The 27,016-nt window shown below is 38.6% G+C and overlaps 1 protein-coding gene across 3 annotated transcripts in view; it reads right to left on the reverse strand.

The window, feature by feature from the left end:
* MYO16 (myosin XVI) overlaps positions 1 to 27,016 on the reverse strand; it is a 357,379-nt gene that overhangs the window by 237,302 nt on the left and 93,061 nt on the right. For all 3 annotated transcript variants that reach the window (XM_063149977.1, XM_063149978.1, XM_063149976.1), the window contains exons 2-3: positions 25,536 to 25,799; positions 1,532 to 1,602 (exon numbers count right to left, since the gene is read on the reverse strand). In XM_063149977.1, the coding sequence (XP_063006047.1) occupies positions 1,532 to 1,602; positions 25,536 to 25,761 (297 nt within the window). In that variant the 5' untranslated portion in view covers positions 25,762 to 25,799. The remainder of the gene's footprint in view (positions 1 to 1,531; positions 1,603 to 25,535; positions 25,800 to 27,016) is intronic.

The following is a 27,016-nucleotide window of genomic DNA, read 5'->3' on the forward strand; positions in this document are numbered from 1 at the left end:
ATTCCTGTAAATGAATTATGAGTGCTTGCAAGTACCTCTGACTAAACTGAGGCAGTAGGTTACACATGGCTCTCTAATGCAAATTTCTTATTGCAAAAAGTTTTCCTTTCTTTGGAAGCATATGTGTGCCTGTGAAGCAGCAGGCACCAGTTGAGAGATGATGATTGTGACAGTGAATTTGGGCGTGATGCAGATCAAGAAACCTAAAAAGGCACAGCTCAACTGCAGATTTTATCTGCAGTTAAAAACTGTTCATCAGCTAAACTAGATAAAGCAACTTAAAATCCCTGAAGATCAATTTTTCTGTCTTTTATTTCAAAACGCCTGACACTTATGTCAAATCACCCACACTGAAGATAAAGATTGTCTCCTAGGGCTTTTGGAATGGGGTAAGATTAGGGATGCCTCTGTTTTGGGAAGCCCAAAAATAACATTTCATTTGGAGTGCATTTTTAAAGAGTGGTTGAGCATTTTTACAGCAGACAAATAGCTGGAGAAGAGAAAAGATAATTAAAATTTTCTCTCTTCCAAATCAGTACTGCACTTTCCCTTTACTTTGGCCTCTATTTCCTAAAGTCCTTGGTTAAATAGCATGGCTGTGGAGGATGGAAAACAAAAACAAATTACATAACAAAAATGCTGTATCTTGCAAGACCATGGCCACAGGTGTACTGGAGTCCAGTAATATTACAGGGGCTCTTTCTCATCAATAAATTGCTCTATTTTGCACACATACTATGAGAAATGTAATCCAACTGTTATAAAATGAAACACTCTCCCAGCAGACTTTTCGTTACTTTGCTCAGTTGCATTTCTTTCAGCCACAGTGTGCAGCAAAGTTGGATCCAAGTGTCTTAAAATAGTTTCAAAGACAGCATGTCTGCAACTGAAGCATCACAGACCAGGATGGTAAGATGCATGAATTATTTATGAGTTTTTCTACTGGCTTCAGCAATGCCAAAATTCTACTCCTATGGTATTTTCTGTTTGCCTGTCATGTCCTTATATCTTGTTTTTACTTTCATTAGTATATACAAACTGTTTTTCTTTTATCTTCTTGTTACTTAATCTGAATTGCTATGCAAATAATGATAAATTAAATGTAGATAATGTGTTAAATATCCACACGTAGGAAACTGGTGCAAGAAAGTATCACAAAAAAAAAAGGAAAAATGCTAAGTCATGGGGTTTTTTTCATATTGGACCTGTGAACCTTTGAGACATATAATTCTGTATTTGGAATCAAGCAGTCTTTCCTTTGCTGTTTCTTGCTGCACAGATAATTTATAAATAAAACAATTCTCCTTTGTTAGCTACCATTCTACCACTATGACATGATCCATTCTTTTGTAAGCAATTTGAAAATGACCATTTATTTAAAATGAATAGCTGGACGTAATCACAGCCATGGTAGAGCTCAATACAGATTAAATAAAACTGCTAAGCCTTTCTTTTTTGGATGAAAATCTGCCACTCACTTTTCCACCTTGTTTATCGACAGTCACTAACAATAATCTTCAATCACTCTTACCAGATGGAGCAAGGAGCCTCCTGAGGAAAGAAGCATGTGAGGATCAGCACCATCCTTCAACAGTCGTAGCACTGAAATATCAAAGAAAAGAGGAACAAGAGTTAATATATCTAATATAACAGCAGTACACTTAATTCTGAACTCTTAATAGGCTGATTCTTAATAATCTCCATCAGGGGATTTAATAATACATTAAAATCTCTTATGCAACTGCAAAACTATCTTGTCAGCATTTGCCATCTCACCTGTTTTAATAGCTAAGCCTTTAAAGCAAAAGACCTTTGATAATGAACAGTAAATATCAACAGTACCAAGGACTTTTCAAGTGTACAGATGAGCATGTCAGTTTTGTACATATGAGAGGGGAGGGGAGGGCTGGAGCAAAGAGTCATGTCAAGGTCACAATCACCTTAGTTTATTTGGGAGCAAAATCACAGTTAACTGCTTTTACTTTACTTTTTAAAGATCCCATGCAATATACTGGCTTTTTCAGTAAATACTTGAAACTAGTATTCATAACTAAGAGCACTCAAAATTAATCATCATACCAAAGCTAAACGATCTGCACTCAGTTTAACCTTTCCAGTGCGTTGTCAGATCACTGATGCAGCATAATCTTTAAAGCGATATTTGGAGCCACACTCTACTGTGAGTTACATGTATCAAATCCCTTTGAAATGAAAACAGGGTTATAGGTGCAGGCAAACCCACAGCACTTCACATTGGTGCTCGCTCAAGTGTGTAAATTCAGCACTTTTCCCCATGGTCTTTATTGCCTTTATAACCTTTTCAGTCTGAATCAAAGCACTGACTAACTCACAGTGCTCATTCCTTGAGCAGACCTGCCCAGCAGCAATGCCTGGCAGAACCTGGGGACTCCACACCAGCACTGCAACCCTGTCTTCAGCAAAATGGCATGAAAAACCCTTTTAAAAGACCTCTCTCCATGAGAATGGCTGCCAATATTATTTCCTGAGTAGGAGCACAGGTGACTCTGTCTTCCATCATCTGGAAATCTTGAGCTTAATTCTTAGTTAAGATCTGGGACGGACTTGTGCAAGCAAAGGCAAAGAAATTTTAAGTTGTGAATGGCTTCCACTGACATGTCTGTCCTACAGGAAGGACAGAGATTTGTCTCAAGGCTCTTCTGTGAATCTGTCAACGGTCTCATGACCACCACCTCTTTCCTTTCTATGCATTTTCTGTATCTGTTTTCTTTCTCCCAAGTATATGTTGAAACTCCATTTTCACTGTACACTTAAAGTGGATGAACAATAAAAAGGGAACCATTCCTTTCTGCTCTCTCAGATCCACAAATCTCATACTGAAGCAAACACTTGTCCTCATCCAGAGAGGCCATTAAAAACAGAGGTTCAGTACTAGGAGCCTTTCTTTAATACCTAAATTTCTGACCAAATGTGGAGATACTCTCTCTACTTCAGGTTTAAAGTGAGTAAAGACTTATAAATCCTCCTTCCTTAAAGGGGCATGCAACTACATCTTCCTCAAGGGTTAATATTTCCAATATCCCTATGTTACGCCATTTCTTTAGTAGGGCAGAAAGTATTATTTCCATATCACAGAATATTTCTTAAGGCTCTGAAAAGAATTTCATTCTCCCAATCCCATCAGGATTCCAACTGAAGAAATTAGCACTCCAAAGTGTTCCCTTTCCTCCATCCCCTGTTTTCCAGGGAAAAAAAAATTTCACACATCATGTGCTGGCAGAGCAAGCACACTGTGGGTTAGTGGCAGAAGTCTTATATTGAATAGGACTGATATGAAACAGCATCCTCAGGCTGTGTTTCTGCAAGATGGGATAAGACAGGTAAGGCGTTAACCAAAGGAGTCTGTTCCCTTCCCCCATTCACTAAGGAACTTACACACCTTTACCTCTGGCTAAATAACACCAGCAAAAATCAAATGTGGAATTTCTTGTTGAGTCACTGAGATGAACTCCATCATTTTGAGCCTTGGGATCACCAAAAGAGGCTTTAGGATAGGCTCTTCAATGCAAAGACAGAGGACGAAAACTTCTCTCTTTTGGCAGAAGGAGGACACATGGAAAGTCAGTGGGTTGGGAAACTGCATTTCTAAGAGTATTACCCAAGAATTTCATCTGGAGCCTAAAATAGTAACCAAGAGACAGAAAGAAACTCTAGCTACTCAGGTATAAAAGATATGGGCAATTTTTTAGATATCTTCCTCCCTCCAACGCCCAAAGACTTGGTTCTCATAGAGAAGCTGTGCAAAGTAATGACTTTTCAGATCCATTTTGCAACTCCTTGCAGTTGAAACCAAAAGAACATCAGATCATTTCTAGATCTGAGTTTGAAATCCATTAGAATTAATTGGTTTGTCTTGATTTTTTTTCCTAGCAGCAGAAATGCAGACCAAGATTACAGCATAAAGAATTAATATGTTAACTCTGATCTTCAAATAGAATATTAAATAATTGTGACCATAAACAAGTTACTGAGTCAAATACAAAAACATTAGAGAATGTGGATAAAAGATTAGTAGCTTTTTTTCTTTTTTTTGGGTCTGGTGCCTTTTTCCTCGTTATTGCTTGATCAGTTCTTCAGGAAATTCCCATCACACCGACTAGCAGGGCAAGATATGCAAACTCTCCTTTCAGCTGGGCAAAAGTCTGTGTCTTAAATCAGGATTATGTGCTACATGCCCCTGTATTTAAAAATAAGTAAAAGAAATATATACTTTCCTTGAATTTATCCCCTTTGCAAAACACAATTAAAAAAGAAAATCAAGAAAAGAAGATCACAAAAACAAATCCCCCTTCCTACTAGACAATTCACTTAGATCATTTACTTAAGACTTGTTCATATTGTCCTTTTGATAGAACTACTAACTAGAAGTAGTTAGATAGTAAATATACTAGCTGCTGCTAGTAGTTTGGGATTTAATGCCCTAAGGAGGACAGAAAGTAATATAAAACTCTATTCAAGAAATGCTGAATATCTCTTAATTAATGCAATTTTAAGGAAACTTCCACAAGACTTTCTTTTAAAACTTGTTTTACTTGCAATCTTTCATGTAAGGAGAGTTTACAGGAAAGATGAAAAGATGAGACTAAAAACTGGCTTAAAAGCAGGAAGCTGACATTTACCTAGAAAAAAAAATCAACCCCAGAGTAAAAAACTTGCAGCAAACTCTGAAGCCCTTCTTGTGTGTGTATAAACAGGTCCATCCATTCTTTGATATCTTTTAGAATTGACACACAAAATTATTTATAACTTAGAATTTCATACCTAATTTCACATCTAATAAAGATGTTTTAAAAGCACTGGATGCATTGAAGTCTCATCAGAAAAGAAAGCTAATAATCAATGGAGCTTTTTACGTATGCTCAATGTTGTAATTTTAACAAAATTATTCCAGAGAGCTGAATACCTTTTCACTTGCCATTGATTTTATTGACTAGATTATGACATATAATACAGCCTTACAATGCACTACAGTCATTACTGCTGTGCTGTTACCACGCACAGGTCTTGTACTAACTTTGCCTGTGGAAATAGGGCTGTAAGGCTTTACTTTTTCTGGGCTTGTCTTGGCTTGCTTTGAGCTTTTAGTTGTTATAGCAACTGGCTGATGACAAGGTGACAATAACCTAACACAGTTTTGTTTAGGTTTTTTGTAACTGTGGTGCATAATGCATTAAGGATTTTGATATACATGGCAGCAACCAGCACTTATACTGCACTGTGGTTATAATCCAGCTATGCTGGCATAAAGAGGTATCTGTGACTTTATGTCTGCTGCAGACAAAAGGAATACTGATCTGAAGTTACAGATCAGAATTTTAGAGCCTGAAAGGTGAATGAATTCAGAGGGCTCAGGGCTATCAGTATCTCACCAGGGATCTGCTACTGATGGCAACACAAACTTGGGCATTGGGCACTCTTGCATTCACAGCAAACTCAGCTTTAGTAGTAACAGAACAGACAAAAATAAAGGCACCTAACATATGTAAAACCTAACATTTGGTCATCTATTGTACTGTATAGAGAGTACCAGTGTATGCTCCTATTAACTGTTCCTCTGGGGAATAGCAGCCACCAAGTGTAGACTTTGTTTCTGCTAACATCTATTTTTTCTCTCTTTAGTTTAGCAGGAATAACTCCAGCTGGAAAGCTTTACTTGTTCATGATGTGCATAAACATGACTTACTGCTGCAGAAGCATAGCTAAAATGCTGCTGACTCTGGAGTGGACTGTCACATTCTCCTCCTATCCCAGACTGCATGTTTTTGTCACTTGGCACACAGCAAAGATTAGTTTCTCAGCTAGATCAAGGATCAGGGAACACGGCACTGGGTGATGGGCATGAACAGGGAGAATGGTGTAGCCACCACTTTCCATCAACAGCTGAGAGAAGTTTGGGCATAAACTGACCATGAAATTGAATCACAACAGAAGTGACACTGAAAGATGTAATAGCATCCTTCCACTCCATCCTCCACTTCCACTAGTCAAGAGTCATGTTTTTCCCATTATTTCAGTCAGATATTTGGCCCACAGATGGTATCTTATACTCTGTACAGATTAATCACAGAATCCTCTCCACATTCATACCTCTTTAGTTCTCTTTTCTCACTCCTCAGCAGTCACTCTATACTTTTTAGCTTGTACCAAAGGTGTTTATGAGAAACCTGCTACACAATTCAGCTACATGTGAGAACAGATGAATCCTAGTCTCTGGTAATTTCTTAATCATAGAATCAAACAAAATAATGCAAGATGTCATAAATGTTTGGTTAATGTAGTAGAAAAAATATTTTCCTCTTCCTTTGCTATGAGTAGTTAAAAATAAAGTTTTTTAATCCAAGTACCAGTATTAGTAATTTTATAATTCTTTTATGGTGTCTTGTTTACCTAACAAGGACATTTGCTATCACTAGTGCAATGTCTCAGGCTTTCCTTCAGAGCAAGCTTATCAGTTGACAGTGTTTATTCAGAGCAGTCATGCCCTTAATGAGCTTTGCAAACAACTGATTTGTAATCCTATTGCTTTTTACATGAAATATATCCAGAACTCATTAGCAACATCTGTCAGACTTGTTCAGATCTCCTAATTTTCAGGAGAACTCTTGGAAATAAATTCCCATCTTTGCTGCACAAAGATTAAAGGCAGCAAACCATAAACAAAATATTCACATTTGGGCAGATAAGTGTGCCATTCACAGACTTCAGAAACTAAGAGAGGGAAATTACTCTTTCCATACTGGTGAAATTTGAGAGTGCTAACCTTGCATATCCATGCTATAATTCCCACTGCTAGAACAGAGCACTGCTGAGGACAGGGCTGACATTTCAATCCTTCCTGTCGGAGTTTCCCAAGTTGATAATTTTTTTTTTTTTTCAGGTAGCCAGGAATCATAACACCATGACTCCAAAGCAAATGGGTCATTGATTCTCTTCTGAAATTAAAAGCATGTTGTGAAACATCAGGCTGCTTTCGGTGCTCCATTGGACAAATATTACCTTTAAAAGAAACAAACCAAGCCACCAATGAAACAGACTGACCAAGGCAGTCCTAGAGCCCATCTCAGCATCTCTCCCAGCTTTAATGCCAGAAGATCAAAACACATGGTAGTTCTTTCCCATATTCTCTTTGTGGAGAAATCAGTCAGACCCCAGCCTTGGAAACAGCTGAGGGGCTTGATTACTCAGTGTGGGAGCCAACTTCCAGCAGCACAGGTCAGCATGTGACAAGCCCCTTTTTGTGCCTATTCTTGTGTGGCTTTCCCACCAGGCCTTGTGCCATCCACTGTGGTGTGTCCGTGCCCACGCACTCTCCAGCCCTGGCAGCTTCCTGCCATGCACTACCATGCTGGAGGTGGAGGGCACAGCCCTCCTGTTATCTCAGGTATCTTGAACTAGAAAATCATATGGAAAATAATGCTTATGTCTCTGGGCCACACCCTCACTAAGCCAAACTCCAATGAGATCCCAGAGGAGAGTCAGATTTCTATCATGGGACTGACATTTCTATCATTGTAGATACAGCCAGAATAATTTATGAGTTAGGGACTTCTTTATTCAAGAACTGCTACATTTAAAACCTCTCCTTCAGGCAAATTCCCCCTCTTTCCTTTCTGTGTACATTAAGTTTAATGTAGTCTGTGTCTCCACTGGAAAATATTAAGTCCACAAACCCAATGGTTTAAAAACCCTAGTGTGTGCCTCTTACAATGCCCAAGCAGTGACAAATTAACCCATCTCCTTACACGAAAGTGACAATGGGCAGCAGCCAAATGTAACATGTTTGAGTTAAGTTGTGATGTCGAAGAAGGCAGAGCAGTGGTGTAAATCAGCAATTTTGAGAAGACTGGAAGTAGCCATTCAGTTCTGTGGCCCAAAGATATTGCTGCAAGGGGCACACCCAGGATCAAAAAGCAATCATGGTGACCCGTGATTTGCCTCTGTTTAGAGCTCTGGCCAGGCCAGAGGCAGAGCATTGCTGTGGTAAGGTCTTAATTGCTAATAAAACTGGGATTTTATTTCACTGCACCTACAGTGTTACTAGAATCATTCAACACCACCTTACAAAATAACACATGTTTTAGCTAAAAATACTGGGTCTATCATCACAGCTAATAAAACAGCCAGGGTTTGCCAGGACAGCTACTTCTGACGACTAAATAGCTATGTCAACAAAACCTGGTAGCACAGACCTGACTGAATCCAGAATGTCTGTTAGTGAGATAAAATTACAATAAAACAAAGCTTTGTTTACTGGAAGTTGAACAGTCTGAAATTAACCTTAGGGAAAAGTAGCTCATCATAGAGTAAACTTAAACATAGCTTTTCTTAAAACTTTCACTTCCAGCTAGTTAATGAGATTTAGTTATTTCAAGGTTATGGAGGAAAAAAGGAATTAAATATTTTAGCATTTAGGTCATGTATTTAAATTTTTTCACATTTTTTATCTGTTTCCCATGTATGGATTCTCCTGGAGTTCCTGACAAAGGTGACAGAAATTAATAAGAATTTTATCATCAAGCTACAGTCAAGTATTGAAAAAGCTCACAACCCACTAGGTTCACCTTAGAGATATGTTTGAAAGCTCTTTAAATTACTAGAATAATTTTTAGGCCAACTTTTCAGCTACAGAAATACCTGTTTGTACATTCAAATGTTTGTAGAATTGAGTAAAAACCTCATATCATACAGCATTTTACTAAGAAAGTTAAATTTACTTCAGAATTTGCAAATTTCCACTTCTACAGTCATTAAATTATAAACAATAAAACACACATCAGCAAAATAACTCATTCTGTGGTCAGTACCTTAAATTGGAAACCATTGTCATACCCATGCTTTTTCTTTGTTGTAGCAGTTACAGAATTTGCATACAATACAAATTTCCATCTGAACAGACTGTACACCCCCTCTGTTTTACCAACATTTATGTTGATCCTATGCCAACGCTACTTAAATGGCATAAATCAGATTACTGCTGACTTTTATTCCTTATGAAGCAAAAGTCAGCCCCTCTTTAACTCCCACAACATGCAGAGCAAGTTTATGCCAGCTGGCTTAGAAGCCTCGTAAGCAACTCATTACAATTTGCATTAGAGATCTTCAAGGGTAACAGACTACTCTCCTGCTCAGCAGCTGCTAAATGGTACCAATTACCAGCTGTGGAGCACTGGCTGCTGCATCCCGTGTGGCTCCTGGAATTCCCAGGGTGTGCAGTGCACAAGCAAGCAAACTTGAACCAGGCTGTAGAGAACAAACTAGGGGCATTGTGACAGCGTTCACAGGGGTTCTTGGACGAGGGAAGAGATGAGAATGTTGACTCTATGTTTAGAAGGCTTGATTTATTATTTTATGATATATATATTACATTAAAACTATACTAAAAAGAAATAGAAAGAAAAGGTTTCCTCTGAAAGCTAGCTAAGAATAGAAAAGAATGAATAACAAAGATCTGTGGCTCAGACAGAGAGTCTGAGCTATCAGGTCTGTGGTTGGCCATTAATTGTAAACATTCAAGATGGCCCAATCACAGACAAACCTGATGCATTCTACAGCAGCAGATAACCATTGTTTACATTTTGTTTCTGAGGCCTCAGCTTCTTAGAAGGGAAAATCCTAAAGAAAAGGATTTTCACAAAAAGATGTCTGCGACAGGGCATTACCAATCCATGCATTTATCCAGAACAGTTGTGTGTGTGGCATATGAGTGACCAAAATGATGAAGAAAATGTGTAGCTCCAGGAATATCTCACCACTAGACATCTGTGGCTCAGGCACCACCTTTCACAGCATATGAAAACCAGAGCTGCTTCCCTCTTGCTCATGCATTAATTCACACACTCCTGCCTTGATCTTTGCATAGCAGCGCCACATGTCATGTTGCTGGGATGGAGAGTTAAACCAGCTGAAAACCAACCTTATGAAAGGCAGTTTCCAGATGGTTCATCTCCCTGCCTCATTCCAAAATCAGCATAAAGATGGGAGGACAAAAGGGTGGGACAGAAGCAGAGCCAGACAGAAAGGACACCAGCCAATGGCAGCTTCAATTTTCACTTAGTTTCAAACTGTGTTAGAAACACACTTTTTAAGTGTCATTTGGTATAAGAAATATCCTCAGAGAACCATTAAAATCAAGTCAGTGTTTCCAAGACATCTGAATGTTACTTCTCTTTCTCTGCATCAGCCTCATCAGCTGTGCACCAGGACAGTGAATTGGTTCAGAGAGGTGACACAGAATTTAGCTGTTGATTCTAGGGGGTGATGCACTTTCTTTGGGATCAGTTTGCTGAACTGACTCACTCTGCAGCCACACAACTGCTAAATCTGAAACAAAGAGCCTGCAGGAAAAATGGTGGTAGGAACAGCATCATAAAATCATGAATGAAATATTTTGAATTAGAAAAATATAACATTGACATAACATCCAGCTGGGGCAGTGGGACAGGCCCCAGCTGCCTGACCCTGTCCAGCTGCCCTGGGGTGGCCTCCGTGCTCCCAGTGGCTCACACAGCGTCTGGGGGCAGCTGGCCCTCACAGTGCCCTTACAGCATTTACCTGTATTTAATAAATTTTGAACAAACTATCCCCTCCAGAAGGATTTCAAGTCCCTTCCACACTTCCATAGGTTTCACAGGAGCAGAGACAAATCTCAGCTGTTTTACCCGGGCACTTTGAATGTCCACATAATTTAGTTTTTCTGACTAAAATCCTCTATCTATATATGTCATTTTACAGCACATTAAAACTGGTGTGCTGTGAAACAATTTCTGTTTGAGACACATCCTGCTGTATGGTAAACCCTGAACTATCAACACACTTCAAACTACTGATACCAGCATCCTCTGTCAGACGTCTCAGAGGTGGTCAAGAGATGTGAAGAGCAATGGAGATACCCCATGCACAAATGAAATCATTCCCCTCTTCACTTTTACAGAGTTTTAAGATAGACAGAAAGCAATTGGATTTTGGTGTGTTCATGTCACACATTTTTCAATAATATCAGCATTCAGTCACATTCTTTTATGGTTTGCCAAAACCAATGGAGAACGACATATTAAACTTATTAATGGTCCTTTTCTACTTCACATCCTCACCTCTCAATTTCTTTTTCTTTTCCTAACACAATTCATGAGGTTTGTAAAGACTTATGACTCCTTGCACATATGGACAGAATGACACCTCCTGTTGTAGGTGATGGAATAGGATTGGCATTCTTTGTCTACTCAGAGATGGAATCACCACATCCAGGAAACTGAGCTTCTGGAGAGGCAGTGTGAAGCCCCTCCTACTCTGCTAAGAATTTGTGACTGAGAAACTGTACAAGAGGTCTGGAGAGATTATCTGTGCTGTTCAGTCATGATCACTGCAGGAAAGCAGCATATGGGGTCCTGTCATGAGTCTCCCATGTAAACACGAACATAAAAAGCGTGCATGCTGCACAAATGTTTCAGTTTGGGTAAACTCATCAAGTATTACCTTACAATTCTATTCAGCACTTACTGAATTGATTGCAACATGAGGTTACCAAGTCCTTCTCTTAACCTGTGCACTACATACAGCAGATATGAACATTTTCGCATATTGGTTACATGAAAGACTTGTGCCACAAGTCTTCAAAGAAAATAACTATGCCTGTGTACCTAGCTCAAAGATGATTTCATTTCTCATTACTTGTTCTCCAGAATTTGATTTGGCTGAATTGCTGCCAAATTCTTTGAAATTAATTATATTTTCACTAAAGGTATTTCAAGCTGATATACCCGCTGATGTCCAAGTCTTCAGTCTTTTCTAATTTTTCACCTCTTCCCATGATATGAAGGGTCTGACAGTTATAGCTAGAACTTCTCTTACGTTTTGTCTCCCAACCTGCAAGGAATTCTTTCACACGTGGCAAAGGGCAAACTTGAAACATTTCTAAATATAACACAACGTTTTTAGTTCTCGTTCATTTCTGACAAGGGGGCCCAAATAATAACTTTCACACTTGCCTGCTGTGTATTCTTTGTGCAGTCTAAATGTCTTCTGTCAGAAGTGACCACAACAAAGATGCAACCAAAAGACAACTGTTAAGTGTTCCCATATCACTAAGGGACTAAGGGTCATGTTTTAACTAAATTTGTTTTAATAAATTCTGGAATCATTATTATTCTCCCTGATAACTGATGGGTGGCCTGGAGGTCCAGCAGGGAGAGCAAACTGCCCACAGACAAGTCCAGACAGGAGACATAATCTCTTCCAGTCAGGGCTGCTCTGACTGTACAAGCACAGCCTCCTGGAAATCTTCCTGCTTCCACTCCCTCACATCCTACAGCTGTTTCTGGAGGCTTCCAACTCCAGTGCATTCTGGCTAACACCTTCATTTTCCCACACCAGTAACAGAAACAACCACTACTACCAATATGCCAACAACAAAAACAGTTGAAAAATAAGCAATGAATACATTATCACCCCAGGAACAACAGATCATGTGTATAAAGCCAGCACAGAAGAAAAGAGCTATCAAACTAGAAAACTGTGGCTGACACTTAAACCACCTCAGAATACCAAAGGAAAACATCTCCTTGTATCTGCTTTGAGATAAGGCTGTCAGACTTGGGCAGCTGAAGATTGCAGTGATGTAGACTTCACAAGATTTCAAAGTTCAGTATGAAATGCAAAAACCACACCAGGACACAGGGGACTGAAATGACAGATTTATCTTATCCTAGGACATGTTCATCCTAAAAAAATATGCAACCAAAGGGACAAACTTGGAGCACAAACCATTCTGCATTCAATACCACCAAGCTTACAGACAGCTAAATCTACATATCAATCTTATGTAAGGTGAACCTACATGGGGTTACCAGTGAAGCATTTGAGGGTCTAGGGAACACAGGAGGTGATGCATGACAGACCCTTTGCCTCCTCTTCTCTGATTCCAGTCAGTCACCAGAATAGCAAAATTATTATTCCAAAGCTGGAGCAACCAGCACAAAGCAAATTTTATTTATGTTTTACTTCATTTTTTACAGGTATGGATTGCCACTGAAGTGTGAACTGGAGTTATAGGCCAGCACAGAGAGGAGAAAATTACACTCATACAGTACTTGGTATAATCACCTCTTCTTTATAGTTTGTGGAAAGCAAAAGTCTGACATAAAAGCTGATGTTTTAATTTTGCTTTGAAGCAGAATTATCGGTTGCTCTCCACAGGAATTTCTCTGCTTCGCCTAATCTGCTCTTCCACTACAACAATAAGAGCTGCCTTATTTCAATACCTGAGTTATCTTATTCCATACAAAGTCAGCATGATATTGGCCTATTAGACCTTCTGAGGTGCTTCTAGCCAGACTGACCTTTTAACTCTGTGAATTCAATCTTGATGGCAGCAAGGGGAAGGAGCAACCAACATCACCTGACAGAAGAGGAGCTCTCAATTCTGAGTCATACCAATGAATCCATGCTTACATAGAGCCACATGGTAGGTTCGGGATGTAGTGATGAGCTACAACTACAGAGGCTCAAACTTCCCCAGTGATACCCAATGCCACATGTTCTCATTCGCTCAATCAATACATCTTACAGGTAGCTGGTACATAAATCTTGTAAGTCAGGGAGAAGTCAGAGAGAACTCCACATTAGAAGTGCCTAAGTTAAGAAAAAGATATAAGGACTAATCCAGAAACATCAGTAGACCTACATATATTTGGACTTTACATCTGTCCTTTCTGTTCAACTTACATAGTTCTATATATGTGATCCATAGGATTTTTAGGGAGCAGCTTGAAAGCAAAAGAAATCTGATGTTCACCCGTAGAGGAACTGAGAAGCCAATGAAGTTCAAATGGCCATTATTAAAAGGATAGTGGTACCCTCTTATAGGATGTCCTTTTGGTAGACTAAGAAATAAAGCAGTATTTCAAATTTCACACAGGTACTTCCAGCTTTAAGAGCACTTCAAGGCATATTTTTGTACTGTCAATGGGTAAATGTGGATGTCTGGAAAAAACTGCCATTTTATGACAGCAGTAGTTGTGATTGCTAAAATTTGGAGCGCCAACCCTAACTCAAAAATTTACTGCTAGAGCTGTCATATTTGTCTTTTGAGTCCAAATGTAATCAAAACCCTAAAAAGTGCATGGTGTGAGAAATTACCTCCTCTAACCATCTCATAGTCCTGTAAAATCTCTGCTGCTTCAAGGTCACCTTTACACTGCTTTGTAATAGAGAGTCATCAGAAAAAAACATACTTAGAAAGCAGTATGTGGTTCCAGGCTGACTGAATTCTACCTTGAACCTTTTGCATGCGCCTAAAACCTTGAACCTTTTTGCATATGCATATGCTTGTTCAAAGGAGGACATTTAGAAATATTGTGAATTTCACCTTAACTACTCACATTTACACCTCCATTCTTGGATGCAACTCAAACAGAAACACAACCTCAATTAGCCATTCCCTTAGATTTATTGACTGTATTCTTGAAACCTTCAATTCCTCCACTGTTGCAGCCTATTACTGCAAAGGCTGCAATTAATGGTAATCAAGAAGAATCAGTTTTCTATACATTACACCATATAAGCTTTCTACTAATTTCTATCACAGCTATAGAGTTTGTTCACTGTCAATTTGAAGTGCAAAAGATTTCAACAGCTAAAAAGCCTTGCAGACCTCAGTCTAAGTCATTAAGATGATACCTCAGTGCACTGAGAAGAATCCTCCAACTCACGCCTCAGAGAACAAAAAGATGACTGAAATAATAAGCAGTATTTTGTGCTTTGAATTTGGAAGAAAAGGAAGGAAGGAGGAAGAACCACTAGGCACTATATAAATAAATCTATTTTGTTCTCAGATATATTTGTGATTTTACTGGGAAAGGTACTATGATTCAGACAGAATGAAAGAATCATAGAATATGCTGAGTTGGAAAGGGGCCATAAGGATCATCAAGTCCAACTCCTGGCCCTGCAGAGGACACCCCAAGAGTCACCCAATGCACCTGAGAACATGGTTCAAATACTTCTTGAAATCTGACAGGCTGGTGCTGTGACCACTGCCCTGGGGAGCCTGTACTAGTGCCCAAACACTCTCTGGGTGAAAAATCTTTTCTTGATATCCAACAACTGCCCCCAGCACTCGAGGTGAGGCCACCCCAGCTCAGGGCAGAGCAGGACAATGCCCTCCCTTGCCCAGCTGGCCATGCTGTCCCTGATGCCCCCAGACAGGGATGTCCCTCCTGGCTGTCAGGGCACTGCTGGCTCATGTTCCAGTTGCCATCGACCAGGACCCCCAGGTCCCTTTCCATGGCACTGCTCTGCAGCCTCTCACTCCCCAGTCTGTACTTACAAGCAGGGTTGCCCAGTCACAGGTGAACAACATGGCACATGCTCTTGTTAAAAAAGAGCAGAATAACAAAAAAGCCCTAAAAATTCAGCAATTAAAAAAAAAAAATTGCTGCTTTCCGTGGCTCTGGTTATATTCATTTAGTTATGGCTTCAATGGTTCTAGAGAAAAATACTCCACATAGTTATCCCACTCCACAAAACCTCCAAAACAACTTCACTTTTTAGAAATTCTGAAGGAATGTTCTTCTCAAACTGGCAACTAATTTGATAGTTAATTTAAAGTCCGCAAGTTGCAAGATATCAGAATAAGGTCTTTTCCCTGTCTTATGCTTAAGTATTCAATTTTATTTTCTGCTCCAGTGTAGCAATTTGAATATGCCCTGGTAGAAAAGTGTTACTAAAGCTGATTTCAAAAATTGAAAACATTTTTAAAGACTCATTTAAGTTCATTTTTGCAAAGAACTGTATTGTTGCTATAAAGGTTTGCTCGTAAAAAAGAAAAAAAAAAAAACAACAGAAAAGGTTTTTCTCTACTGATTTCTGTAGTTCCCCCTCTTAATTTCTCTCATAGTGTAATTTGCGATTGAAATGAAAGCATTTCAAAGTGATATTGAAAGACAGATAGAGAAAAGTTTTCCCTTTGTACAGAAATATTATTGGAAATCAATATGAAGCACAATAATTACACTGGAGATTAAATCAAAAGTAAATTGCATAGAAAATACTCTATTCTTGTTCTCTCTCTATTTCATAAGAATAGACTAGGAATACAGCAACTTTTTTTTTTTAATCGGTCACTTATAACAATAACCAGAGAATGTCAGCAGTACCTGCTACTCAGTGGATAGCATCTTTCACAGAGAGAATAGGCTTCTGATTGCTGCCAATTTAGAGTCTTGCATCCCACTGTGGATCCCCTTTCAAAGGAATAGGAAGAACTGCCAGGTGCCAATTTGTAGGTTGCTAATGGCTTAACGAACCTTTATTGGCATGACAGCGAATTTGTGAGTGATTAGTCCTGTGTTTCTTCATACTTCATACTTGAATGCTGGAGCATGCTGTGCTGGTTTCAGCTGGGGCAGAGATGATTTCCTTCACGGTGGCTGGTGGGGGGCCATGTTTTGGATTTGTGCTGAACACAGGGTCAGTAACACAGAGATGTTTTTGTTATTGCTGAGCAGGGCTTGCCCAGAGCCAAGGCCTGTTCTGCTTCTCATACAACCACACTGGGGAAGGAGTTTTTGGTGCATGGGAGGTTGGGAGAAGACACAGCCAAGACAGGTGACCCCAAGTGACCAAAGTGGTGTCCCAGACCATATGCTCAGTATATAAAAAGAGGGGAAGAAGGAGGAAAGGTGCACATTTAGAGTACCAGGATTTGTCTTCACAAGTCACCATTGCATGTGGTGAGAACCTGCTCTCCTGGAGATGACTGAACACTTCCCTGCACATGGGAAGCACTGAATTAATTCATTGTTTTTCACTGCTTGTGTGTGTGGCATTTGCTTTCCCTATCAAACTGTCTTTATCTCAGCCCACAAGTTCTCTCCTACTATTCTAATAAGTCTGGTTAGAAGTCATGAGTAATATACATACTGACTTTTCCAGCTGCAGAAAATCTTCATATCTTAGTCCACCAAAATAAATATTTGAGAATTTTGAAAATGTGTCCAGAAGTAAATTTAAAAAAATAGGGAAAAATGTGTGTTTTTACGAAGGTTGTCTCATAAATATGTTTTATGCTTGTGATTGAAGCAACATTTATGATTTCTAGTTAATCAAATGTGGGGTTTTTTGGATATGTAGGGTTAAAATTCAAGAATGGACTTACCTGCATAGAAAATTAGCAATTCAGTGCCCACATTTTAGAAATCTGTGATTCAAAGAAAAATCTGAAAGCTGAGTTTCTTGAAAATCTCTATATCAGTAAGAAAAAGGCATGCTTTTCAACAAATCCTTCAGAGTGAATTTATAGACATCCAAAACCATCAGAAGGGAACCACAAAGTCCAAACACATATGTCAGTTTTTATTTATTCAGAGCTTATGCATTGGAAACAGGACTGCAGATAGCCCAGAATATACTCCTGTTTTCAAAACACAGTTAGTAGCAGCCATAATGATAGCATTGAGATTTTTGTACAACAGTTTACTATTAATTCAACTTTCTACAGTTTGCTGTAATGTAACCAAGACAGCTAGATCCAATTTGCCTCCCAGGTCCTTCCCCAGGAGAAAGCCATGCCAGGATGGACACTGTTCAAGATACTTGAGGTGTGTGGAGAGTGGGCACAGAAGAGGCAGTGGGACAGAGAAATGCACAGACAAAAATGGCTCTCATAGCAACACATGGGTAAAACCTGTGGGCAAGCAAAAATGGGTGGCTCACAGCTCCAAGCTCAGTTTTTATGGAGAGAAGGATGGCATCATAAATCCATTTGATCAAAAGACAGATAAGTTACACTTGGTGTAAATTTCCCTACTGAGGGTGGCCCTAATTGGATGATTTTTCTTTATTTCCCCACTTGGTACAGGCAGAGGATAGCTGTTCAAACCAAGGTAATTCTGGGCATGTGCAGAGACAAAAACTTCAGCTGAAACAAGCCAGGAAAATTTCATGGCTAAGAAAAAAGTAGTCATGGAGCAGAAGCAGTCCTGTGATTAGACAGTCCACATGAAGAACAAAAAGATAGATTAAATCTATACCCTCAAGTTTATTCTTCACTTTTTGATGTGTCTTTTTTTTTTTTTTTTTGGTGAGTCTTACCTTTTCCAATTAAATAAGTGTTGTATATTAACAATCATACATAGTTTTATCAACAGCAAAACATTTAATATTCATTTCTCAGCTTCACCAAATTACTAAAAATGTAAACACATGGACAAAAAGCACATATGGAATCCTATAGGAATTCAGATGTATTCAAATTTCATCTCCCTGTGATTTTATGATTGCTTTTGAAATGGCCTGCTTTAATTACTAAACATCTGTTACCCAATAACTAAAGGCATTACGTTTCCCTGCACCACAACAAAAAGATGCCCTGTGTTGCTGAATTCATCACACATGGAGCCAAAGAAACTTAGCAACCATGCTGAATCTATAGGGTGGAAGCCTTGCCCTGGTTTGAAATGGCTCTACCTTCTGGGCCTTTGGAAAAGCTTCTTCATCAATGGGTGGATTGAGATGGTTGATTGATGCTTCATTTTCCTGTACAGATCAATCAGCAGCAGCTTGTTGGACAGTCAGCTGCATTAGTGTCATCCAGAGTTACAGACATGGTTCCCACTCCAGAATGCAGGAATTTGCCTTGTGAAAGCATTCATTTACAGTACATACTTTTCCTTCTTTCCAAAAGCCCCAATTTACAACATTTCTGTGTACTTCATTAATTTCATATGCTCTGATTAGGCTCTTGACTCCACGATTCAGTGTCTAGTGCTCATGTCTCTTAGGGATGGGACAATAAATATTAAATTGTATCAATTATCATACATGCGTGTTGTGATTTCTTCTACAATTGTTCCCAGAAAATCAACATTTGTAAATAGTTTTAGATTACTGTCTAATGTACATTTTCCTACTCTGATTCAAGGGAAGCATTGTAAAATACAAAATAGCTCTGTGTGAGGAAGTCTCTCTATTATTACATGCATAATGAAATCCATTTGCTTCCCTGGAAAGATAAAAAATAGGCTTTAATTAAGTTTAGAGTGAGAGTAAATAGTAATCTGAAATTAAAATATATTAAATAATACTAGAGCAATCTGAAACAAAGCACTATAAAATCTGAGAAATCCTTAATGTAAATTTTAAAAAGGACTGAGCATGCTAAAATAAAGTAATACAGAGTATTCAATACATTTTAGTTCTGTTATGGATGTTCTTGATCATTCAGAGTTTTAATTTCCTCAAACTGAAATTAGATTAAATTGATTTTTTGGAGAGGTTCCCTCTTCATGACTATGCAAGACCTAATTAATTTCCTATTAATTCAGGTTTTGACCCAAAGCTTAATTTTTTTTTTTTTTTCTGGGAGCTTTCTTTTGTCATGAAGGTTACCTGTGCATGTTAAACATGCTACAGTTGTTTGTCATTTTATCCTTCTCACAGCTGGAATAACTGATTTGCCAACTGTGTTTATATGTCTCACCTTTATGCCTTTGGTATAATACATGTATAAAAAGTGTGTGTGTGTACATATATATATACACACACACACACACATATATATATATATATATATAATATATTATATATATTATATATATTATATATATTATATATATAAATATAAATATCCCATGCATTTAATTTTCCTCATTTATTATAATTTATTATCCTTCATTATGATTGTAGCCCTGCCTCTTCAGAAGGCTGTAGCTACAACATCCAGTATATAAAAGAAATGCTAATTAAAGTACCTTTGGGAGGAGAATGGAATGAAAGAAGGTGATATTAAATATTAATCATAAGAAACAAGGCAGGAAGATTTTTAAAGGTGGAAGCAAATAAGAGTGGATTATGGTAATCTGTGATGGCACAGAAGATTAATTTGCACTTTCATACAGAGATTCTTCCCTTTTCCAGAATCACCTTTATTTTAAACTCAAGATGGAGTTATTTTTGCCTAATTTAAGGAAACTCTGCCTTTATGATGAGGACCTAACAGGAGAGACTTAATGTTACACCTTTTTTTTCACCTCTTTCCTAAACATTAAGCATAATATTGTGTTTTATGACTTTGTATTTCTGTAAAACTCTTGTATTATAAAAAATTCTCTGTCTTTAGTAAACATATATTTTTATCTTTCAGTCTCTTCTAGTAGCAAAGATTCCTGGCACACAAAAATGCACTCTTTATCCAAGGGTTTGGTGAATTTTAAAACCCAGGCATTGCCATGCTTGGAGCCTTGCTTTCTCACCATTCATCCCTTAACATGCAATACATAAAAATCAGAAAAGCTGCCTGAAATCAGTATGACAAAAGGAGGTGTCATCAAACATCTAAAAAGGTAGTCTGAAAGTCAGAATCCCAAGAGCAGACAGGCCACCTGAATATGCTCCCATTCTTCTTAGTTACAAAGGTGCTCGCCAAGAAGAGTTTATGTTACACACTGTTGCCTGACAACAGGTTTCACACAATGGAAATGGAAATATACCAAACGCTCTCACCAGCCTGTCACTACTGCCCACATCCTGCCTCTTCCAGCTTCTCAAAAAGACTGCTGGCAATGTTAAAACTGGTTGTTGAGGATCAGTAAGTTTGCCCCGAGGTGTTTGCCAGACACAATCAGTGCAATCCACTGTTTTACAGAACATCTTGTATGTAACCAACCAAGCTGTTTCTACTGGAAAAAGGACATTAAAGCATAACTAAGCCTCATGCAGTAGAATGCAAAAATAAGAAGTTGGTTAGAAGATTTGAAAAGAATGCAGGGAAATAATATAAAATTGGTTTATTTCTGCTCAGTTTCAGCCTCTGTTTTCTGTTTCAGATTATTTGTCTTTTTTTCATGAAGAAGAAGGATTATTATAACACCTCTGACACATTCTCCTAACGAAAGTTAATCGGCAACTCATCTGCCACCTTAAATTAAAGATACACTCTTCTTCAGAATAGATTGTTTCCCCTCCCCAGAGCCCTCTTTATAGCCCAAAGTTCTTCAGATGTAAATTACAGCTCAGCACCCGCCCCAACTGTACCCCCTTTTATGCTCACTTACACACCCTTTTAAATAATATAACTGAAATTTATCATAACATGGTACATTATACAGTGCTCACTGAAATAACTAATGGCACTAAACCCTTCCAATATATTGATTATTCCAGCCCTTTCAAATATCATGATACTACCAATCTCACAATAATATTACATCTTTCACACAGCTAGAGATACGGGCATCAGAGGAAGTGAGATAGGACTTCTGTTTTCTTTCCTACACTATGAAACAGCTGGGCAGTCAATCAGCTGGGGCTAGGACCCAGCCTCGGGAGACCTGCCTTGGCAGTGAACACTGCAGGAAAAGTCGGATATTGGTATCATCTTCTTTTTAAATCACCTTTTCCTGACCTACCCTGGTGAGAGAAGGGAGAGTAAGGCTGTCCCAGCCACCATATCCCAGCGTTCTATCTCTAAAGCCAAATCACACCTGCAACTCTGTAGGGTTAGGGAGAAGCTCTGGGAGAATTGAGAAAGACTGACTAAAATGGAGTCGCTACAAAAGGACAAAGAATCATTACTAGAGACTCAGCATTATGCTAACACGCACTCACCCTGGTATTGCTGCTATTCAGAATCACAATGCTGTCACAGAATCAGCATATTGCTCATCAGAAGGATGAAATGGGCTTTAAATAGGTTTTGAGAATCTGCATTTCCCTTTTGTAATGCTGATTTTCACAGGAGTACCTCTTTTGTCTCCAGGCTGAATTTGATGGCTCTCTGCACTTTGTACCCCGACCCAGCACCACCTGCCAGCCCGGCAGACTTCATGGTACACATCATGCCTGCACCACAACTGAGAGGTTTTACAACAAAAGATACTTACTGCATACAAAGACTGTCTGACAGTCCTAGATTTTGCGTAATTCTGCAGGATGACTGAGAAGGTGGGTTACAGAATATACCAAAAGGTGACAGAAACTAAAGCCAGTCCTTTAGTTTCCCCTGTTAGATTTCAGGTACAGGACTCTCATGTCCACTTTCAGCTACTGTTTTCATTGTAGCAAGATTATCTATCAGCTCACGTTCCAAAAAGCTCATCTTTCAAAGCAGCCACTGATTCTCAGTGCTGTCAGTGCCAATAACTGCACCTTTGCCTCAGGAAGGAAGCACACCCTTTATCCTCAAGAGGCCCAAATGCTAAGGACCCATTTGCCTACCTTGAATTTGAAGCAGAAACTCAGACTGAGACTGGCTCAGTTTATTTCCTGAGTGCTGGGTTCATTTTCTAATCGTTTGTAGATGGGTCTCAGCTGATGAGCAGGCTCAGCACATACCTATGTGTGGTTTGTGTGTGTACTAGAAAAGATCTGAGTCCACATGGTGATGCCACATGTAGGTGCGAGCAAGCCTAGTTTGCAATGGGAAGGAATGGGCTGCAGAAGTCTCCTTGGCTACCTCTCCCATTTTGCAGAACATTTATATGACTGATGCCAGGAAGACAAATTGCCTGCTGTCCATTTTCATTAGGGATTTAATAACTCACTGAAGAAAAGTATATAGTATTTAAAGAGAAATTAACAAGAGGTATTCCCTTGCCAGCGGTAAAGATGTACAAATTCAGTGTCAAAAAACAGTGCACTCTCTTATTCATCAGCTTCTGCTTCTATACATCTCAAGACTGAGAATAATAGTTGCAGAATCTCCCAAAGTTCTCACTGCTAGTAGGGTGGGTGGATGTGGCCCATCAACAGCAGTAAAAACATATTGCTTTAAAAGAGAGAAACTACAGGGTGCTGCAAGGAGACAGAGAATGAGGATTCACCTTCAATCTCCCCGAGTCAGATAAAATACTAAAGAACAGTTACTAATAATAATTAAAATAATAAAAAAGAGCAAAGACACATAATTTCAGTAATTTTTAACTTATTGAAAAAGCAAATGGGCATATATTTCATTTATAAATTTGATACAAAGCAGGTCACTAGTAAAAATTTCTCAAAGTCAATTCTAAAATTAATTTTAGAGCAAACTAATGGTCACTCCTGTTAGCATGCAGTAACAGAAATGGCTTTTGTGCTCAGTAGCAGCTGGTATAGTAATTTTGGAGAAGATTTTTCATGAATAACAAAGACAATGAATTTTAAAAGTGAAATTCTGACCAGACTCAATTGTGAAATGTCTCTGCACCAGCCACATCAAAAATTCATCTTTCTATATATATTAATGGTATCCAATTTATCTCATGTACAAAACCAGAACTACAACTCACCACTTCAAAACGTGCTGTCCAGTCTATATAATTTATGATACTTCAGAAAAACTGAACCCCTGGACTTCACTTGGACAACTACTTCTATCCCCTTGCTGTGCCCTCTTTCCATTTTCTAAATGACTTTGTTTTTGCATTTCATTCACAGAACTGCAAAACACCTTTCTTAGCTGTCTTTTACACCTACTCAATGCTGTTGATTGCTGAGTACATTGCAAAATGTGATTAAATAGAGAAGAGAAAAAGGTTGTAGTAAAAGCCCAACTTCCCCAGCTATATCCCATTACTTCCATGGGATTATTCCAGGCACTGTCTAGCTGAGCCTTACAAATTCAAAGCTCATTGCTGTTTTGGGGCACTAGCTGTACTTCCAGACCACATCCTCCAGTACAGCTTTGCCTAAAAAGAATCTATGTTACATGCTCCACAAAAGACCACCAAATACAGTAAATGGATGTGGCATTATTACAAAAGAATATGTCTAATTTGAATAGAGATTCTAATGTAGGTATATTCACTGAAGAGTCATGGTTGCATGTTTCACTCAACAACAATAGTAGGAAAACATCTGCCATGTCTGTGAGTATACACTTGGTTGTTGTTGTTCTGGTTTGGGGTTATTTTATGATAATAATTCTTAATATAACATTTTTCACCCCAAAGCAAACAGGCTCTGGGAACATTTGGCTAAAAACACAACAGAGAGGCACAAACAGCAGGTCCCCAAGCTGCCTAAAGACAACAATCACACATTTTCATAGTCCTGGGAAAGAACCACAGGCAACAAATTCAAGACTATATTATCTGTGGGCTATTTGATCTCCTTGCTTCTGGGACCTGTTTTATCTGTTTCAAGAGCAGGACAACATTCCTGGTTTTCCTCCACTTTACTTCCCTCTGCCTGAGATATCCTCCCTTTCTGCTTAGGTTATTCAGTCTCAGCAGCTGCTGAACTTTATGTTTTCATTCAGGTGCAGCTCAAGGCCAAGTATAGGTAACACAAAACACTGCTGATGACCTTCCACCACTGCAATAAGCAACCTACATTTCTTCAGTGTGAATGTCAAGAACAGCCTCAAGGAACTGAATTTTACAGAATGTTAAGAGTCATATCTAGTGTTCTGCTTGGTTTTTAAAGAAAGCTAGCTATGGGAACATGGAGGAAAATCTTTGTTTATAATTCCTGCTAGGAAGAAGCAGGAGAGAGGAATGAAAAGTTTTGAATTTTAGGTATTATATAGTTATAAATTATGTCCTCAACATTCACTTTAAAAGTAGAGCTTTTTGATTAATTTCTTCTAAAGATTTAAATGTATAGGACTACACTTGAGTGATAAGCAATGATGGAGCAAATGGACAATAAAATTAAGATTCAGGAGTAAGTAAAAAAGGCATAGCTAATCAAACTGATAGAAACTAGGAGAATCTTGCCAAGTTCATTGCATGATGTGTGTCTGTCTCAGAGTCTCCCCTTTTTACACTAATGTGATTACAAAGAACTGACTTAAACTCTGTTTGCAATGGAGTTGTCAACACATTGCATCAGTTCTTTTCTTACATCCCTCCTGACCACACAACAGTATGGGAATTTCTGGGGACTTCTGAAAGTTGGGAGATTCTTATTGCAAGGTTTGGTTCACTTCTGAGGAGTAAATTACAAATTCCTCGGGTTACTATCAGTTGCACCAGGGATTCACACAACGCCAAGAAACTAAAAACAGAGCACTAAAGTATGGTTACATAATTCAAAAGGACATAAACATAATTTCACAAACAGAAAGATGACCTTCTATCTAGTGTGACTATGGGTCAACACCATTTTCTTGCTCTAGACACATCAATGTCACTAACAGTAGCATCCCTTACTCCAAATTTTGGCTAAAAATGAGAGCCTAATTTTCAAAGTAACTTGTGTTAAATTCTATGGCTCATGTAGGTATGTAAGAGGCCAGGCATAATCATAGATTCATAGTCCTTACTTGTTTTGAAACATATTAGTTTATATTAATCTCAAAATGAATTCATTAGGTTTCTGAAGGTTTACTCTCCACACATTATTTATTTCATTGATAAGTTACGTGTTGTATGCAATACATGCCTGCATATTCCACTGAGACAATCCCTTTATGATTAGTATTTTGTATTGTACTTAGAGACAGACGAGCAGGACAAGAAAGCTTTTTCTCTGAAACTTTTACCGTACAAAAGAAAATATCGTATAATGTTAATACGTACCTTCTTTATCATCGTGGCGTATGATTGCATCCTGTATCATATCAGCAAGACTAAAGCAAACTCGTTGATTCTTTCCATGCTTCAGCTTCTTCCCGTGGCCCTCCCGTTTCTGGAATGCTTTTTCCCGCTCGTAGTACGCCTTGATTTGGTCACAGCGCATGCGCTTGACCAGCCGCTGCCGCTGGCCCAGGGGGAGGGACTCCAGCAAGCACTGCTCAATTTCCATCTCATGGGTCCGAAAAACATTACATAGCTGGAAACAGCCTGCAAGGAATTAAACACAAGCAACTTTAGATCTTGCTTTCAAATGTGCCACGAAACCTCCACCAATTATCTTGTTGATCTAACCGTGTGCAAGTCCATCACGTAAGCTCCTCCTGCTCAACTGAGACTGACCACAGAGAGTCTATGTCATCATCATTTACTTTTTGAAAACAACACATAACTCATTCCTTTAAATCACTGATGCATTTTTTTAAAAGCTGGCTCAGGCCATGTGAACAAATGTGAACAGAAAGAAGTCTGAAAGTTCACTTGTGAGATGGGCAAAATACCTAAATATTTCAGTACAATTCAAGTGGCTAGCATTTGCTTACAAACAAGAAACTACTAAGAAGATTAATTCTAGTTTGATGCCCGTGTCTCTTTTTTATTCATTTTCATCTTGCTTTAGGTTGGCAAATTTCTGTATTCAGTGAGAAGAAAAAACATCGTATCATAATTTAAATGAGTTCACTAGCATGCAATGGGCACTCAGGTAACTATCTCTTAAAAACATCAGTCACTTCAGATTCTAACCCTGTGTAAAACTTTTTTCTAATTTTTAAAATTTTTTGATTGTATAGAGACATCAAAATTGATCCTTCTAATTAAACCATCAGATACTAAAATCTTCATGAAGAAACAATCACAAATGTGTCTTTGAATCAGTTATTCCTAACATTCACAGCACTTCCTTTAAGTCAGATTCCTTTTTCAGTTTTACCATTAAATATGGAATTTTTGCTGACATTGCAATAACACTGTTTTTCTCACTGTTTTTTTTTTCCCTTTTCCACTGAGAGCAAAGACTGAAGACCATAGGAGAATTGAGTGCTGCTACTTACTTTTGCTGTTATGTTACAAAAGGAGGGCAATGGATTGTGGGATAATTTTATTGCCAAACTCCTTCAGTGTGAATTCACATCCATCAACAACATGCCCACCATCCCTCACTAAGTTGATTTGATGTGGTGACTACAGACCACCCCATCACTTCTGATTCTCGTGTTCTACTTTATGAATTTCCTTCATATGGGGCCTAGGGGCTCAAATTTGTAATTTCTAAGGGCTGACGGCAGCCCCCATGGGGCAGGTTTTCTCTCCACAGTTTGAAGCAAGACCTCTTGAAGGAAATGTGGACACAATTCACCTTGGGTAGTTAAGAACTACCAAATTAGCCTTACTCTGCAACATAAGAAACAGGTTTTTTCTACCTGTTT

Source organism: Melospiza melodia, chromosome 2 (genome assembly GCF_035770615.1).
Source record: "Melospiza melodia melodia isolate bMelMel2 chromosome 2, bMelMel2.pri, whole genome shotgun sequence".
Lineage (NCBI taxonomy): Eukaryota > Metazoa > Chordata > Aves > Passeriformes > Passerellidae > Melospiza > Melospiza melodia.